Raw genomic sequence first — 18952 nt, 5'->3', positions numbered from 1 at the left:
AGATAATAACTAATTAAAGAATAAAGATGAACATGCAATATTTATCATATCCCAAAGGAGAAAAAATTATGGAAAGTACTTGGAAACAAGAAAAAGGCCCCCCACCCCACTTAAAAAGAAGCCCAATCGCGTGTTGTCAAAGGCTGAATTTTGTTTTAAGAAAATGGGGGGAAAATGAAGAAATAAATCAGACCGTAATAAAAAAAAAAAGGTAACGGGAGAAGAAAAGGTGAACTAAAAATAACGATGAATGGAATATATACAACTCCTAAGCCGATGAATTTAATTTGCTGTGAATTTTGTTTCATCAGTTTGGGTTTTGTGATAACCAGGTGGTAAAAAAAAGGTATAGCGAAAGCGAAAGCATAAGCATATACGTGTATGTATTTGTATTTGAACAAAATTGAGTGTCGTATTGAGAAGGGAGGAAGTGAAATAAAACTGAGGGGGTTTCCTGTTGGATCGTACGTTTGAATTAAATTTGATGGGCAGGAATGGAGAAAGAAAAAAAAGGAAAAGCATAAGATGGCATACTATATAGAGAAGATATTATTAATAAAATGAATGAGAGTGGGTAATAGTGTAAATAAAGGAGAAAGCAGGGAGAAATGTGAAGGATTGAGTGCATAGCATAATAAACTGTGGAAGCATAGCGTTGTGTCTGGCCTTTCCTGATAAGCCCGGTCATTGTTCGAATGGGGAACATCACCTTCACCTTCACCCACAACTACAACCACCCTTCTCCTTCTTCTTCTTCAAGCTCTTTGAACAAACAACTACTTCATCTTTGTTACTCTTGTTTTTGTTAAACGAGGTATAGTGTTTTCTCTTACATAAAATATCTATCTCTTTCTTTCTCTCTCTACAAACTACGCAATTCCCATATACCCGGATATTTTCTTCCACTTTCTTTCCATTTCTCACCCACCAGCATTCTCTTCTTTAGATGTGCAGTTTCAGAGACACAAAATTAAGTGCACAACAAACTCCCAATTCACTTCATACTACACAAGATATATGTTGTACCATGCTATGGTAGTGGATTATTTCTCGTCTTGTCACTCGATCTTGTCCTAGGTTTTAAGGTTACAAAAGGAAAAAGAAGGAAAAATCAATTCTTTTCTTTTAAACTTTTTGGCATTTGTAAAATTTAACAATTCATGAAATCTGGCATGCACCAATCAAAGTCTCTCTCTGTTTCTTTCTCCCCCTCCTAGTCCATCTCTTCTTACCAACTAAACACTTTGATCTCTCTCTGATATTCTATTTGAATATGGTTTCTGGCAAAATGTTGGTACTGATCTGAAAAGTGTGTTGTTGGTAGTTGTAATGAGGTGAAGATTTTCAAGTTTTGGTATTTAATATCTGTTTTTTGGTTTTTGACGCAATAATGGAAGCTCAGGTAGACAGATCTGTGAGCTGTGGGAGGAAAGGAAAGCGCTTGAATTGTGAAACTGAAAAGCATCGATCAAGATAGCGGGTTTATCTTGTTTCTTTTTGTTCCTTGGTTGAGAGCTTAACACCTGTCACGAAAGCCCACCCAACATTGTTCAAAGTAATGACACTCTCGAACCCCTCTTTTTTTTAATCATATTATTATCAGCATTTCATGGATAGCGCTTTTATTAATTAATGAACAGTGACAATCAATACTTTTTGCAAAGCAGCTAGCTACTACTAAGCCCTAACTAACAATTTGCATAATGTGTATGTGTTAGGGAGAAAGAAGAGAAAGCTACAAGTACACAGGGAGAAGGAGAAGGTAAAAGGAGGGGTGTGGCTGAGATCGAAGACGCTTAAAAACAAAGCAGAAAGAGTTAGATTGAAGGTACACATTAGACAGAATAGATAACACTGTAGGGGCCGGGCCATATATGTTTTCACATGTAGGTTTAGTTTTGATGTGCATGTAGTAAATAGTGGTAATAATAATAATTACTTTGAGTGGTGTGGGTTTGGGTTTAAAACTTGAAGGCGTCTCTGACTTGGAGGGTGATATATGAGAGCGTAAAAAGAAGGCTTTTTTATGTTATCAGAGGAGAGAGAGAAAAGCAGTGTGTCTGAATTATGGTCATCAATGCAAGCCCAGGCTTTTTGTTTCTCTCTCCAGCTCTGAAGCAGAAAATTAATTAGGAGGATTTGTTTCTTTTGCAAAGGTATGATTGTTGTGGCATGGAGGAGGAGGATGAGATCCAACCACAGGCGTGTAAGTTCCCCAGGCTCGCTAATGGCAGGACCGACCCCACCAACAACGCCAAGATAGGAGCAGCCTGGCACCATTCCTCCAGGATCATAAGGGTTTCTAGAGCTTCCGGCGGCAAAGATCGCCATAGCAAGGTAATGACCTCTAAGGGCCTCAGAGACAGAAGGGTCAGGCTCTCCGTCACCACCGCCATTCAGTTTTACGACCTCCAAGACCGATTGGGCTATGACCAGCCCAGCAAGGCCGTGGAGTGGCTCATCAAGTCTGCTCAAGACGCCATTGCCGAGCTTCCATCCTTGAACACCACCTTCCCTGAAACCCCGAAGCAACCGAGCGACGAGAAGAGGGGCGGTGCAGGCGCCGACGATGCGGACATAGAGATAGAGGAGCAGCAGAAGCAGAAGCAGAACAGCCAGAATATGTCACTTTCGAAGTCGGCTTGCAGCAGCACCTCAGAGACGAGCAAGGGGTCCGGGTTGTCCCTGTCTCGGTCGGATATCCGCGTGAAAGCGAGGGAGAGGGCAAGGGAGAGAGCGGCCAAGGAGAAGAAGAAAGACAAGTGCAACAACAATAACAATAATCAGCATCAGAATAGCCTTGTTCATCATCAGCAACATCAGCAGCAGCAGCATCACAACATGAACCCAATTTCTCCTTCGTTTACTGAGCTACTCACAGGTGGCATCACCACTGCGGTTCCAACAACAACTAGTCCTACTTCTGATGAGCCTGCTGCTGCTCTCTTCCACAAAGCGGCAAGGCAACAACAACAGCAGCAGCAGCAGCAGCAATGGGGCTCAGCACCCATGGATTACTTCAACCAGGTTCTCGTAGGCCCCTCTTCATCTTCAAGAACCCACCAACACCAACACCAGATCCATACCCTAGCTGAGGCCATATCCTTTAATAATGATCAGCAGCAGCAGCAGCAGCAGCACCACTACTCCTTCATCCCTGATCAGTTCATGCCAGCTGTGGTTACATCCTCTCACTCCCATAACCATCATCACAGTGCTGGCGACACTGATTACAACCTCAACTTCACGATTTCTCCGGCTTCTGTATCTGCTGCTTCTGCCTCTGGCCTTGCTGCTTACAACAACAATAGGGGGACCCTTCAGTCCAATTCTCCGTCACATTTCTTGCCTCACCTCCAGAGGTTCTCGCTGCCTATGGACGGATCCACTGTTCCTTTCTTCATTGGAGCTGCCGCACCCACCGCTGCTCCGCCTCCTGCCATCGACAACCACCAACACCATCAGTTCTCATCACCCGCATTTGATGGCCGCTTGCACCTCTACTACGGCGATGGAACCCGCCATTCCGACCACAAGGGCAAATCCAAGAACTCATGACCTTCCGGCCACTACCCTGGTAATCTTTTATATTTTGCTTTTCTTTCTCTCTCATTTGATGCATTGGGCGGGGATGCACTCTCATTTTTCTTGTTTGATCTGTTGACCATTTCTTTCAATGCTAAACCTAGCTTGTTACCTAGTAGTAGTAGAACAACATGTCATTTAATTAAAAATTAAATATATGAAACAAAAAGCAGGGTTGTCTTTTTATGACGTGTAAATGGAAATATAGTATTTCATAGAAGAATGCACAAGAAATTTGAAAAATAGGTGTGATTGTGAGTTTCTCGGTAACGATAAAGTAATTAGTAAATTACTATGATGATGGCATGGGATGGTGTGAATGTGAATCGGCTGGTTGTCTCCCTCTCACTAGCATGGTAGCATTTTCTTGGTAAGCTTTTCTTTTCATTCACATCAACAAACCCATGTGTTACTCATCCACTGGGGGCTATATGCTAATCTTACTACTAATTTATTTTCCAATCATTCAATGCTCCCACCCTCAATCTCTATTTCATTCATCTCTTCTAAGTTCCATGCACGTTGCCTCTAAATTTTACACAATCTTACCGCTCCTCCAATCTAGTTTACTCGCCATTGTTTCAAGGAAAAAAAAAATACAACTAAATTCGTTACTGATATAAAATATATTTTGTAATATAAAACATATATTCAAAATGAATTAAAAAAGTACATGAATTTATATACAAATATGTGGTACTTGATTTTTTGTTACCACATTTTACTTTTGGGGAAAAAAAAGGAAAGACATTCATTAGCTTAATTATTCTTCTTTCTTTCTTTCTTTCTTTTTTTCTTCATTATTATATAAAGAAAGTGTGTTATATTTTCTGAATGGAACTTTTATAAGATTCGCATCAAGTCGTTGAATTGCTGGCTACCTTAGCTTGTCAATGTAGGTAGGCTTTAAAAAAATATAAATTAATTTGCATTTTTGTCTAGTAAGTTTAGTTATTTAATTTCCAAGAATTAACATTTTAAAACTATATATTTTTTTATATTTAATTTGAATGCTAATGCTTTATTTATTTATTAATTTAGGATTAGGTAGGTTTTCTATTTTATATATGAACTTAATACTAATATTAAATATGCGGAAGGTAATGGAGTTAAGCGACGAAACCTAGCTAATAGAATATTAGAATAAGACATGGTTGTTATCATTGTTGTATCTATGTAGTTATTGAGTCATGTTAAGATTTATCAACCTTTAAACAGTGTATTTATGTATCAATTATTGACTAAAGTATCTAAGAGATAATTTAATATCTCAGTATATATTAATTAAAAAGGTCCTGGGGTTATTATTATGCTATTATAATATATTCTAATTTCCTATAGAATGGTTAACATTGGGGAGAAATAAGGTCATTTTAACGAATAGCTTGATTGATAAATTATTCCTATTCTTTAAAATTGGACTGTGCATTAATAGTAGAGTTCATGTTCACAATATACTTAAACTTTATCAGGCTATGACAGGCACATTGGAGACCATACTAGGGAACATATAATATGATTTATTGATTATTAACGACAAGTCTTGAATAAAATGTACAAGGTAGCAATGAATAATGTCTGTGCAATATTTCAAGAAGAACAGAAGATTATCGTTCCTTATACGGTCCAAATTGGCATTGGTAAGGTGTTTAACAAATTAATAACTTGGATATCTTGAGAAGGCAGGATTGGAAGTAGTGTTACTGGAAAGGGTTTTTTTTTTTTTGGCAGTATCAAGGTTCTAAATTTATTAGTATCTCCAACAAGAATAAAAAGTAAGTAAAGTAATTAAATTATATTGGCAACTTGGCTCTTTTAGAAGGCAAAAAGGCTTACTAAGTAATACTAAATGTTAAAGTCCGGAACTATGAACGTTGTTGTAGACATACATTATATAAGTAATACTAAATAAAAAAGTAAGTAGAATTTTAAGCCTCTATGCAGTTCACATTTTCTTTTTAAAGACTTTAATTGGTTTTAGTTCTCAATATTTCTATTTCTCATTTTAAGAAATTGATTAAAATAATATTTGTTTTTCCCAAAACTTACTTTTTCTTTATTCACTTTTTACTTTGCAAAACTTGTAAAATAGAAAACACAAACTCGAAACAAAATAGGCTCTTATTTTTCTTCCCAAGTAGCAAGATCATTATTAACCATGAAAAAGAATGTAAGAATAATTTTGTTAAATACAATCAAATGTTTAACATTTAGTCTTATGTAGTGTTTTTCTCAATTCACAAGCCTATTTTTATGGAAGTAATATTAGCCGGCAGCTTACATAAGTGTATGTTTAGTTCTTCATAGAGGTTGCAAATAGTCTGAGAGACTAGTTAAGTAAAGTGAAATGATAAGCTCAAAGCTAGAAACACTAGATCTTCATTGTATTAGAGAAAAAGGAGTCCTCTTGACGTGGTACATAACTATGTATAGACTTGTAGCTTATTGGATAGCACTGATCTTCATCATATGCTAAGCATTCTAAAACATAGCCTAATGGAAAAGGAGGAAAGAAAAGATTGCCCGTGGCTTTATAATTTTATTTTTTTTGTTGTGAAAGTCTTACTTTATCTACCAATCTATGTTTGTAGGGCTTCAGTTTGGAGATATTATATTCACAAGTTTTGTTTGTAGACCCATGTGCAGATGGCAAATGCCTTGTTATTTAGCTGTGATTTCTAGTTCTTGGCAATCCTCTTATGCATGTTTGATTTTATCTGTCACTCTATCTGGTTGACAATTAATCTTCATTCGTCTCCAATTTCTGATATTTTTTAGGACATGGTGGTGATATTTCTTTGTTCTTTTTAATTTGTTTATTGGTTAGAAAGAAAAAAAAGTTTTGCTTATTATTCTCTTCTTGAAGGTGTTATATGTGAAAATGACTAATGTGATTATGTGAAAGCAAAACTTTGCTTTACCAGGTCCTTAAGCAATATTTTGTTGAACATTTATGACTGTGATTTTTGTTTTACATTATCAGAATACTAGCCAGAGGGTACTAATCTAAATGGCAAATTTCTGGTCTTTTGAAGATTTTTCAACACATATATTATCCATTTGCTGCATAACACAATGTAATTTGAGAACTTGTTTTGAAGTTCTGAAATCGTTACAAGAGGTGTGCATGTAATGCAGATTTTCAAGACAATCTTCTCATTTGACTACATTTTCTGTAGACACTAGTGTCACACTGCACCCGTAGCTTGGATTAGACCAAATTGACTATTTTGACTATTTTCTCTTCCAAATTTTCTACAGCAATTGCAGGCGGGCCTAAGCATCTTGGAAGTGCCCATGCTATTACATAATTATCAGTATTTAACGTATTTTGTTTCTTTAATGTAGGACTCGGAAGGTCGAGTACGAGGAGCAAGGCGTGCGTGGCTCAGAGCCTGGCTTCACCAAAATGGATGATGATGAATTGATGATGATACAATGTTGGCATCATCATGTGTTGGGGTTTCTTGTGTTGGATCATTTTGAAGTCATTCAATTACATTCAGTATTCGGATATAATATATATATAAATTGGTCTATGTGTGTAACATCATTGTGTGTTTTAAGAAACTTGTTGACTGGAGTTATTCTTTTGCTATCTCCTGCAATTATTTTAAAATGAAAAAGATATAGCAACCAGATTATCCTCCCTAGAAGAGAATATCTTGTTCTGAGATTTGCAACTCACAGGACAGACAACATAACATATTAGAGTATAACTGAAACGGCGATACACTGTTTTATATTTGTGATTTTTCAACAATATCACAAAACTAATAAATTATGGCATTGTTGTCAAGAAACTAATCTCGATTATTGAATAGTGTGAGGATATTACAAATATAAAAGGGTGCTCTAATGATTCAACCGTACAAGAGTCGACCGCAACGATCGCATGCACGGGAATGGGAGGCAACTTGAGAAGCATCATGTTTTGGCTTCGTCTTTTGAAGCTTGGGTAAATCAATTTCCAAGACATCAGCCAGGGCCTTAGAACCTTGTTGTATCTCATCCCAACTGCAAAACATTTACTTTTATCATTTTATGTCAAATCTTTTAGAAAGCCATTTGTTCAAACCGTACTGCATTTGCTTACCTGATGCAAAGTGGAGGCGTAAAGCGGATAATTGTATCGTGTGTCGGCTTTGCAAGAACTCCTCTATCCTTCAGCTTTTCGCACAAATCATAGGCTGATACAGGGGACAAGCTCTTGCTGTTAAGCTCCACCGCGCCGAACAATCCTCGTCCGCGAACCTCCTTCACATACTTCGGGTATTGTTGCTGAATCTTGTGCAGCTCACGGCCGAGCTCCTTTCCCAGTTGCTCAGATCTGTTAATAGCATATGCAAGATAAAATAAAGGAACAACTAACAACTACAAGATTATAATTGAAATACCTTTCGACAAGCCTCTCCTCTTTGATCACATTTAGTGCCGCAATTGCAACTGCACTGGCCAATGGATTCCCGCCAAAGGTACTGTAATCAATAATATACAAACAAGTTCAGCATTCTTCCCTTGTTTAAATAAACAAATTTGCTTTCATTTCAATAAAACTTCAGACAACATTCACAACTATCGGCAAGAAAATGTAAATAAAGGAATCATAATAAGGACCATTTATAAAAAGCATTTGTATTATAAAATCAAACCTTCCATGCTCTCCTGGTTTTATACAAAGCATTACATCCTTGTCTGCAAGAACTGCACTCACAGGAAAAACTCCTCCACCCAATGCTTTCCCTAGTATCTGAGTAGAAAGACAGAATAAGGTTCAACTCATAGTGCTGGGAAAGAATAAAAAGATATACAATTCACAAGGTTAAGCTGATTTCTAATTTCTAACCACAACATCTGGGCGAACTTCTTCCCAGTCACAAGCCAGCATCTTCCCTGTTCTTGCTAACCCAGTTTGTATTTCGTCTGCAATCATCAGCACATTATATCTGCTGCAAAGATCTCTAACAGCTTTCAAATAGCCATCCGGAGGAATGATTACCTTCAAATAAATAATAAAAACATATCAAAAGATGCAACTGAGATATGTACTTTCAGAAATCAGAACATAATAAAAATGTGAATATTCAACCGAATGTCATCGCTCTTGACCAAAATGAAATCTATAAGCACACTTTTATCTTTTTCTTAGCCAAAGAATTTGAAGAAGCAACAAGGATTTCCCACTCTATGTAAACATAATATAAAACAATCAAACGGTGAGACCGGAAATAACACCATCAAATTATAACATCAGGGTATAATGTATATAGCAACTTCTTTAGCATCTCAATTTTCAATTCAACCAACAAGGTGAGTGTTGCCAAGCAGATTAAGTGTTCTCAAAAGATCATACCCCAGCTTCACCCTGGATGGGTTCCAAAAGAAAGCCAGCTATGTGTTCTCCTTTTTCTGAATTTTTTCAGAGAAAAAAAAAAATCAAAGATCAGTCAATTTAAACTAAAATATAGTGATGAAAATGTAAAGCAAAGTATGGGGGCACTAAGAACCTTTAAAAATTCTTTCAAGGGCTTCTACATCACCAAAATCAACTTTAAGATGGCCAGGCAATAAAGGACCAAAACCCCGGGTAGCTTCATTGTCACAACTCATAGATATAACAGCTAGTGTACGGCCATGGAAGCAGCCACAACATGACACAATAATAGCCTGCCACAAGTATCCGTGAACATAAATAGACAAACACCAGGAAAATTCAAATCTGCATCTCATAAACAGAAAAGAAGATGCTATATTTTGAAGAGTAGACTTCATTTTATCTTTGTAGAAGAGGAGTACCAGTACATCTTACATGCATTTAGTTTCCAAAATATTTATTGAGAACATATGTCAAAACAGATTCTTCAGGCCATAACTAAAGCGTTTCTCCCTTTAGTTTTGCAAATACTATTAATATCCACAGAGAAAAGGGGTTGGGGGAGGAAAATAAAGTCATAAAGTATTGTGGATTTCAGCTTAGGATGTCATGAGATATTCATTGTGTACTAGAACACAGTCCCACACTAAGCAAACATTCACTTCAACCCCATAACCTTGGAAAATGTAAAACATTAAGATATGACTACTGTTAAGATGATCTCATTGTTATACCTCATCTTTGGGAATTCTTTTCTTTTCATAACCCCACTTTCTTGCTAATTTCAGAGCTGTTTCCACTCCTTCAGCACCAGTATTCATGGGAAGAACCATATCATAACCAAGCATACTTGTCAAATGCTCAGCAAATGGTGGAAACCGATCATTGTAAAAGGCTCGAGAGCTCAGGGTCAGCTTTTCTGCCTGCTCTGTTAAGGCTTTCAGAATTTTAGGATGGCAATGTCCCTAAGGAAAAGACAGGCGCTTCAATAATTAGAAATTAACTTCTATAACTCAATGAATCAAAATTTGAGATCTATAGCTTAGGGAATAACCATGAGACAAGCATGTTACCTGATTAACAGCAGAATAAGCAGATAAGAAATCAAGATATTTGTTTCCCTCTGGATCCCACACAGCAGCTCCCTTTGCTTGAGAAAACACAATGGGAATTGGATGGTAACTGCATTTGAATCAGAAAAGATCATTTCAATTATCAACCTAAAATAATTAGTTAAGTTAAACTCGTTAACAATTAATATAAATAAATAAAAAAAAAGGAGTCTCAAAACCAAAGCAAATCCCATCATCCTTCTCTTTGTAAAAATAAAAATAAAATGCTCAATAGTGATAAACTCAGATCAAATGACACTCGAATGTATTTGAAATAAATTCATAGTCTCTACTGAAGTGATAGACTGCTCAGCAGACAAAGAGGTATTATTACTCGCAATTAATCCCTTTTTCATTTTCTGAGTAGAATTGAGGATCAAAGAGAAACACATAAAGAAAAGAATAGTGTTTGGGAGAGGAGGTTACTTGTGGGCACTGTACTGATATTCCTTATCAATGAGTTGCTGAGAAGAGGAAGAAGAAGCATGGCCCTGAAGAGCAACACCGAATCGTCTGCTTCCGCCGCAAACCCTTTGCAGCAAACACTGGACTGGTCTCCTCGCAGCCATGGAAGATTCAATAAGCTAACACCAAAACCTTTACTTAGGATTTTGGCAACTGTCTCTGTCACTCACTCGTCTTATAAAGGGTTTTTATTTTTTTATTTTTTCTGACACTGGAATTGCAAGAATTATTACACCGTTCTTTTTCATGCTTTTGCAAGTTGTAACAAACAAAAATGAATTAATAATTCATTTAAGAATTTTAATTTTCATATTTATTTATTTATAAATGATTAAAAGAAAACTGATTTTTAAATTGATTTTTACAATAATCATACTTAACATTTAAAATATCAAAAATACTTTTTATTTATAACTGAGTGTTTAACAACAGTAGCTTTTATCAAGGATGAAATTATAAAAGAAGAGAATTTAACTTATTTAAAAGTTATTTAAAACTAAATAATTTAATTTAAATTTACTAATATATAAAAGATATTGTGAGCAATAAAATCAAATTTTAAATAAAAATAATTTTTTTAATAGAATAATTTTTGGCTAAAATTTTTTTATTATGGATGAAGTCATTGTGTAATTCGACTATGTTGGCTTTGTATGTATTTTTTTGGGTATGGAAATAAATAATTGGACCCTCCGATTACTTTGTATGAGATTTTTAAAATTTTTTTTAATATAAAGTTGGAGGGTTTATTTTTTGTTGTAATTTTTTTTTTTGAGATTTACAGTTCACAAATTATACCCCTTATTTGTATACTTTAAATTTTTTTATTTTTTAAACGTAAATCAGAGGGTTTAAATACAAAAATCAAATGGTTCAATTTTTGTACCTCCTAAAATTTAGACGGTCAGATTTCTACTCTCTAAATTAAATCGTCTCATATTTAAAAAAAATACCATAACAGTCTATAATTTAAAAAAATACTATTGTTAATCCAATATCAAAAAGAAAAAGCTATAGTTTTTTTCTCACGCGAAAAAAACTGTTAAACCTACCTTAACTAACCCGACATTCTTGTTACTTGTTCGTTTTATGAGTTTAATTCTTATGAATGTCATATAATTTCATGCTTATGTTTGATAAATGAGAGTAGTTTATTATACTGGGTATTAATTCATCTTTTTATTATTTAAATATGTATTATAAATTTATAATAACGAATATAGAATTAGTTATATCATAATTATCACTTGTATTAGATTTTATGATTATTTTGAGTTTATACTAATAAATAATATCCAAACGCTAGTGATTGAGAAAAAGAAAACTCTTATATGTTGCAATACACTTTGTTTTCTTTTTTTATGAAAAAGGAAAATGGATGAGATTCTGTTTTTCTAATTTAAAAAATATAATATTATTTAAAAAATAATAATATCCCTTTATTCTGATAATATCTTTTCAATAAATTGGTAGAAACATACAAGATAAAAGAATTAGGTGAAGGGTGGTTTTATTTCTCTATTATTCAAGTCATTCAACAACACTTTTTTCAACCTTCTTTTTTCAATATTAGGCTATTTGGAGTGAATTTTCCAGAAATCATCCAAATTATATGTTATATACTATTATAAAACTTTAAAAAATATTAATATTTTATCTTTTTATAATTAAAAAAAACTTATTTTTATAAAACAATAATATTTTATGCTACTAAAATATTAAAATCATCAAATATTTTCGTATTTCACGTTAAATTCACTCATATGTAAACAAATGAGCCCACTTTTCCACCTTGTATGTCAGAAAAATATGAATATAAAATTTTAGAATATTTAACAATATAAATAGCATAACTTGTTCTGGACCCAGGCTGATATTGGCTGGATATAAAGCTGAAATATTTTCATGGTTTTGAAATGTGAAGAGCACCAGGGGGAAAACGGCGAGTTGGGACTTGGGAGCGATTGTGTTGAGCGATTTCTCTTTTTGCTAAAATAAATATTATTATATGCAATTATGAAAGGACAAATTATACAGTCCCATTCCGCATCACATTGCGTGTACGAATAAATCATATCATATGCGATGGTGATAAGCTAAAACTATAGTGGGGTCTACACTCCATCCCCCCCAAGATAAGTACAAATAAGTAAATAACTGAATAATGACGTTCAAGTTGAAATCATAATCTTTTGGGGGAACCAACATTAGTGGCCTTATCACTGCAAAAGTTTATTACAATTGGGAGGGCTCAAACCAAACCAAACCACTAATACTTTGTTACATATGAATATATGATATAACTACAAATCATATCATACACACATTGATGTACAAATAGTACGTAACAAGTGCAATTTTAACCTCAATTCACCTGCATGACCTTATCAAATTACCAAGGACCCGAAACCTAAACTACACCTACAGTGATGAGAATGATGACGCCATAATCAAAGCTTGTCTCGGAAGAATGGACGTTAATGCATACACACACACACACACACAGGGGGGGGCTAAACTGTTAGAAAACTTAACTAAGTGAGATTTTAATCCATGTGTATAGCAGAATATCCTTTTAAATAACTAGAAATATTTAGAGAGCAATTATGCAGAGATAAGTGAAAGTGAGTAATGCTATACAAGACTAACGGGAAATGGAGAATATTTCTGATTCCCAAATTCCTGGGAAGGCAAAACACGAAAATCATCCCTGACAAGTACCAGGCGATATAGCATATAATAGAAAGAAAGGAGATTCATTACGCTTAAAGAGAGAAGAGATGAGATAGTTATGAGCGTGCTGATGCTACAACATCTGGATTAGATAATGTTTTTCAATAGAATAAGGAAATGTTGCTGGAACTATGATGATTTAAATTTTAATCTTGCTGCATCCTATGAATAGTCATATTGGTCAGACAGCAATAGTTGAATAAAAACACAACTATTGCCTACAAACTTTTTATTCGGCTGGATCACTAATTATACAGGATACCAGAAATCAATTGCTTATAATCCATATTCATTTTTTGAGAATCAGACGAAGCTGCATTATGCGAGAAGACTTTATTCCAAAGCCAATGGACCTTGAAACCAGGGCAAAGCCATCGCAATGCCACACTCAAAGGGCATGAGGAGATTCAGTGGTCTTGCTAACGGAAAAGGTAGCAGCAAACAACTACTCCCTTGCGAGTGGCACAAGCCATAACAAGTGAAAAGCATACACAGGAACTTACAAATAATTTTGATTCATAATTATGAGTATTGAGTAGTGCTACATTGGATAAGGCGAGGAGATGAAGGAACACTCATCCAACCGAAGTCAATAACAATGCAGACAGATGATCCTTTTCTTTCTTCTACTTTTTAAGACATATGGACCCATATGACCTTGGTATTTTACCTTATCTTGTTTCAACATATATCTATTGTTAAAAAGAATTGGGCGGCTATCGTTTCCTAGGTATATAATTTAGCGCATTTGATGTTATAATAAGGAGATGGTCATATATAGTTGAAAAATGCCTTCATAACCATGGATGGCAGGATTACAGGATAAGGAATTTGATTAACGGGGAAGAAAATGATGCAGAATTTTCTGAAATCCTTCAAATTCATGAGGCAACTTGAGAGCTTTCAACCAACTAGCACAAGCAACGATAACAAATGAGTGTGATAGAGACTCAGTCTCATTTGCATCATTGGGGAAGATACTTTTCTATTAGCGGGGGAGAGACAGGGTGAACCACATAAACATCACCACCTCTTTATGGTTCCTCTGAAATTAATTTGAGGAAATAGCGATGACTCCATGCTAGCAAACGACAGTACCAAACGGACATGGAGATCCTAGATTTCTAAGAGAAACATAGTAATGAGAGTAGCTTAAGAAAAAAGGAGGAGCTATCGTTCCTACATATAAAAACCATGAATGGATCCTCCGGCACAATCTTGCAAGCTGCTGTTATGGAAGAACTTGAATCCAGATGAAGAACCAGAGAATATTCTCTCTACAGGACCAACCTAATGAAACTATGGACAGGACAAAGACATGCTTCAATAATTAAACTTTTCACCTTCGAAAACCCCGAGAAAGAAACTCAATAATTCAGGTGGCCATTATGAAAGCCTGGATCAAGTTTTCAGCTGCGCACTTCTGTTCAGGTGTGCCAGATATTACGGCAATACGATCACCCCAGGCAGACTTGGAGTCACAGATTTCTATCATTGCTCCTGAAATCTGGGGCCAAACAAGACATTAAGCAAAGCAAATTTCACAGTTAGCTTCGAAAGCCAACAATAAAACACAATATTCTCAGATAAATATACTTTCTATATAAAGTGTGAATGAACAAACCTTCCTGATATTGGCTATATTTGCCCCTCCTTTACCCAAAACCTTACTAACAGCACTAGCAGGAATCAACATATCCAAAGTTGATGGAGGAGGCAGACTGTACAGAATAAAAATACAGAAGCATAAGTCCAATAACAAGAAACATCAACAAATTTAATATAATGTTACAAAAAAGGCGGAAAGAGAATAAGTATAAGTGGAAGTGCAATAGAGTTGCTTTCACTTTGGCTTGAAAATGTTTAAGCCCATTGGCCAAAATAAGCATTTTTCAGATAAAGGTTTCCAAACATAAATCACATCACTCTAAACCTGCGTATAAGTGTATAACCAAATCAAGTACCCCAGAATCAACTTAGCAAACTCTAATCCAGACACACTAAATCATAAGTAAAGAATTCATATAATTTATAACAATATATACCAACCTCCATACAGCTTGCTGGGTACGGGGGCATCGATCCATAGGCATTCTCTGCCATCTATTACATAGAATCAAACAAGACAAGATCAGTGACAAATAATTGGAAACTGAAAAAAAAAGTGAGATACGTGATATGTAAGCAAAAGAAGGCAGAAAACAAAGACAAATGCAGTATATTAACACTTTGAAGGTTTGGAGTTTGGACTACAAAGATGCTCCATGCAAACCCAGGGAGAGGGGTTTACTGAGTTATATAAAAGGAACATCTCTAAGGAATTATCCTCATAATACTCCTGTCCCCTCCATGCAACATGAGCATTGGCAAGAAAAAATGAGACATACCGACAAAGATCCATATCCATACAGGCTGCTTGAAGAAAACATTCCAAGGCAGTTTCACTTTCAGTCCTCTGATCATAAGCCAATGGTGTGGCAACAGGAGGACTGGAGGTAGGACAGATGGCACTGAAAGTCCAGCACCACCAGAGTACATGGATTCAGCACCAACAGAGGGATTGTGGCCATTGTCTCTTTCTCTCAACACATCTTCTCTCAGTCTTAAGATAATCTGGATTAGCGCATCTCTCACACAGTCAACTATGCCTCCCACCTAAATTCAAAACAACATCGAATAATATGAAATGAATATGCAAATTTAAGCATCAAGGAAGTAATAATGAAGCAAAGAAGCCAAACCTCAACAAGTTCATCGTTCACATCTGCACATTTTGGTTTATCACCTTTAGAAATTCGAATATCTGCTTTAGTTCTCTTCCGAATTTCATTAATAATCGAACCACTTTTCCCAATGATACAACCTATTACTTTGGATGGAACTAGAAGCCGAATTGAAACCGTGTTATCATCTTCATCGTTTATCTTCCTTGCATCAATAGAACAGCTTCAACTGCCATAGACTTCAGATCACTTGGTGACTACAAGATACACATCCAAGTGATTAGTTTCCATTTTAACATAAAATAGAAGTATGCAATCAATTATTAATAGAGAATATATATATATATATATATGGTAGACCAAGGACTCCACCAAGTTTAACAATAAACTTTCTTGCATGAACAATTCAACTTTATACAGAAGGTGGAGAATAAGACACAACATGGGTACCTCAATCGTTGTTATAATGATTAAACACTCATCGTGCTTTGCCTTCGAATCATCAACTTCAATACGAGCACCAATCGCTTGCCTCATACTTTTAATTGTACTCCCTCCTTTTCCAATGACTCGCCCATCTTGTCCGAGGGACACAACATTCTAATGACTAATTCCTCAGAACGAGAAGCACCTACACCAGAAGCTGCTGGAAGAGCCCCAGGAGCGGCTGGAAGGGCGGATGAGTATATAGGCCATGTATTTCCTGCATCAGCATAACCATGTACATCTCGCATGTTTGTAGCACCTAAAATTTGAGGAAGGGATCTAGGTGGGATAATAGGGTCTGAAACTGGATATAGTCCACCAGGTGGATAAATTGGAAGTTCAGAAGGAATAATAATGCTAGGTGGGGCTTCTGGCACAGATGTGTCAAGAGAGATGTCTTCCTTGGGACCGAACTTGTACATAATAGAAGAAACAGCAAATAGGCCCTTTCCACTGCTGCTGCCTCACCAGTGATCTACACAGAATAGAAGCAAGCATATAGTAAGATGAAAGTTACAAAAATAATTTGTACAACATTCAATTCCACTAATGGTTAAATGACAACTACCTTGAGTTATTATTTCCAGTTTTCCACTATCTTAGAATTAAGAGAAGAAATAATTCCATAAGTAAATTGTGTTTCAATGGCAAGAGTTTCATGATATTGAATATACTAACCAAAACAAAATTATAAAATCCATAGCAAGGAGTGTGTCGGGTCAGCCGCATCCTTAGCAACAACTTTGATATGGCTGTCGTCTTACTCCTCAGCTTCTTAATGGTAGCCCAGCCTTCCCAATGATATTTGCAGCCTGACTTGATGGCACAAGGAGTTGACACTCCTCCTTAGCTTCGCTTTTTCCTCCATTCTCCAATTACAGCAGTGGAATTCGTATGGCAGCATGAATCTTGAGAAGTGCGTCTTGTGCAGCACCAGAAGCTCTTACATTGAACTCATCATCAATCTCAACATCTTCCTTGCCCTTGACATAGCAGTAGATTGTTATAACACGATCCTTGGCACCGGGGAAAGGGATCCACAATCTTTATTTTTGCCCTGGTTTCTTGCCTTATTGAATTAATCACTTTTCCATTCTTACCAATAACACTGCCAATAACATCATCTGGGCAGAGTATCCTATAAACAACCAATTCACCGTCTCCCTTTTCAGCATCATCGTTCATTCGTCTCTTCTGATTCCTTCTGTCCCGTCATGGTCTCTCTGTGAATGATACCGTTTTCCAGTCTCACCCATTCGCGGAAATAACATAACAACTCCTGAAAGCAAAGCAATCCTCATATTGAAAAAAATGAAATTTAAAATTTTATAAGAAATAAAATAAAAGCTAATATAGAAATAAAGAAGGAAAAAGCTACATTAACGTCATTTGTCTAAGAGAGTATGAAGATAGTTGTAGCGGCGAAAACTGAATGCGAACAGTCATGTTGGAGAATCAATACTTGATTATAGAGTTTTATTCACTAAATAATTAATATTGTTTAAAAGTATATTATTGAACTACTAATAAAAGTATTAAAAAATTACATATATTTAATACAAGTTTCATAACTAAAAGTTTGAAAAAAATATTTTTAAAAATTTTGTTAGAATTTCATTTTAAGAAGATAGTCTGGTGCAACAAAACACTAAAAAAGTTAAATATCATTCGAGTTTAAACTTAAGCTAATATGTTGATAGTATAGAGATGGTCGATAATAAACTCCTGAATGCTAGTGAAGAATTAAAGATTACGTATAAAGCTTTTTAGCTATCAATACCAAGAGTTTCTATGAAAGATGATGTTTTGTCCTTAAATGCGATAGATGAAAATAGTCCAAATCTGGAGGATCAGTGATATGTAGAAGAAGGTGGCCCTTCTGAAAAGGATAACCCTTTTGACCTGTGCCCGATTATTCAGTTCTCAAGGAGGAGTTCAACAAATGGTGTAAACACGAAAAACGGTGTTTACTATCAAGATTCTTCGCAAAAGAGTGTATCAGGTTTCATGGAGTAGCGTCTCAATAGAGATTAGATTAAAAAAGGTAAAATAAATGTTATTGAGATGGATCGTGATTATTTTTTGGTTCATTTTTCATATGAGAAGGATTATTCTAATACTCTGCTTGAAAGACTTTGGATGATTGCCAGATATTATCTTATCGTTCAAAGGTGGAGGCCTTTCTTTCTTACATCTAAGAGTGTTGTCAGAAAAATCAGCGTGGATTCGGATCCCAATTTTTTCTATTGAGATATATAACCACCATTTTCTCTGGCGTGTTGGATCTACTATTGGAAATATGCTTAAAATCGATAAAGCAACGTCCGTTTAATTGAGAGAAAATTTGTCAAAATATGTGTCAAAATCGATTTATCTAAAAAGCTGTTCCAAGAATCTCGGTTTTAGAGAATATTCTGAACATCAAGTATGAAGGGTTCCATCTCATTTATTTTTTCTTACAACAAAGACAATGA

The 18952-nt window shown here is 35.5% G+C and overlaps 2 protein-coding genes and 1 pseudogene across 5 annotated transcripts; 1 reads left to right on the top strand and 2 right to left on the bottom strand.

Moving 5' to 3' along the window:
- The first annotated feature begins 417 nt into the window (after positions 1-417).
- LOC112792536 (uncharacterized) lies at positions 418-7172 on the top strand. 4 transcript variants are annotated; one of them, XM_025835807.3, is made up of 6 exons: positions 615-814; positions 947-1035; positions 1403-1555; positions 1719-1828; positions 2157-3577; positions 6934-7172. In XM_025835807.3, the coding sequence occupies exon 5, from the start codon at positions 2173-2175 to the stop codon at positions 3556-3558; it is 1386 nt and encodes a 461-aa protein (XP_025691592.1). In that variant the 5' UTR covers positions 615-814; positions 947-1035; positions 1403-1555; positions 1719-1828; positions 2157-2172; the 3' UTR covers positions 3559-3577; positions 6934-7172. The 4 variants fall into 4 exon arrangements, with proteins under 4 accessions (XP_025691591.1, XP_025691593.1, XP_025691592.1 ...); XM_025835810.3 differs by having other exon boundaries at positions 1398-1555; XM_025835806.3 differs by lacking the exon at positions 947-1035 and having other exon boundaries at positions 418-814.
- Positions 7173-7279: 107 nt separating this feature from the next.
- On the bottom strand, positions 7280-10829 carry LOC112792535 (ornithine aminotransferase, mitochondrial). The gene is made up of 10 exons (XM_025835805.3): positions 10498-10829; positions 10033-10141; positions 9694-9924; positions 9093-9252; positions 8939-8994; positions 8432-8584; positions 8238-8335; positions 7983-8063; positions 7682-7915; positions 7280-7602 (listed from the first exon to the last, which is right to left on the bottom strand). Exons 1-10 carry the CDS (start codon positions 10638-10640, stop codon positions 7449-7451), a joined length of 1419 nt encoding a protein of 472 aa, XP_025691590.1. The 5' UTR covers positions 10641-10829; the 3' UTR covers positions 7280-7448.
- Positions 10830-12726: 1897 nt separating this feature from the next.
- On the bottom strand, positions 12727-17663 carry LOC112783988 (KH domain-containing protein At4g18375-like; annotated as a pseudogene).
- Positions 17664-18952: the final 1289 nt, after the last annotated feature.

The sequence above is a fragment of the Arachis hypogaea genome, chromosome 13, assembly GCF_003086295.3.
Source record: "Arachis hypogaea cultivar Tifrunner chromosome 13, arahy.Tifrunner.gnm2.J5K5, whole genome shotgun sequence".
NCBI classification, from domain to species: domain Eukaryota; kingdom Viridiplantae; phylum Streptophyta; class Magnoliopsida; order Fabales; family Fabaceae; genus Arachis; species Arachis hypogaea.
This window is presented reverse-complemented; position numbering and strand designations above follow the sequence as displayed.

What these genes read in the sequence shown, in the direction of transcription:
- LOC112792536 (XM_025835806.3), top strand. Translation starts at nt 2,173, where the DNA reads ATGGAGGAGGAGGATGAGATCCAACCACAGGCGTGTAAGTTCCCCAGG.
- LOC112792535 (XM_025835805.3), bottom strand. Translation starts at nt 10,640, where the DNA reads ATGGCTGCGAGGAGACCAGTCCAGTGTTTGCTGCAAAGGGTTTGCGGC. An exon ending in TATCAGTACAGTGCCCACAA is followed by an intron (nt 10,142 to 10,497) that starts GTAACCTCCTCT and finishes ATTCAAATGCAG; the next exon opens with TTACCATCCAATTCCCATTG. An exon ending in ACGCCTCCACTTTGCATCAG is followed by an intron (nt 7,603 to 7,681) that starts GTAAGCAAATGC and finishes AATGTTTTGCAG; the next exon opens with TTGGGATGAGATACAACAAG.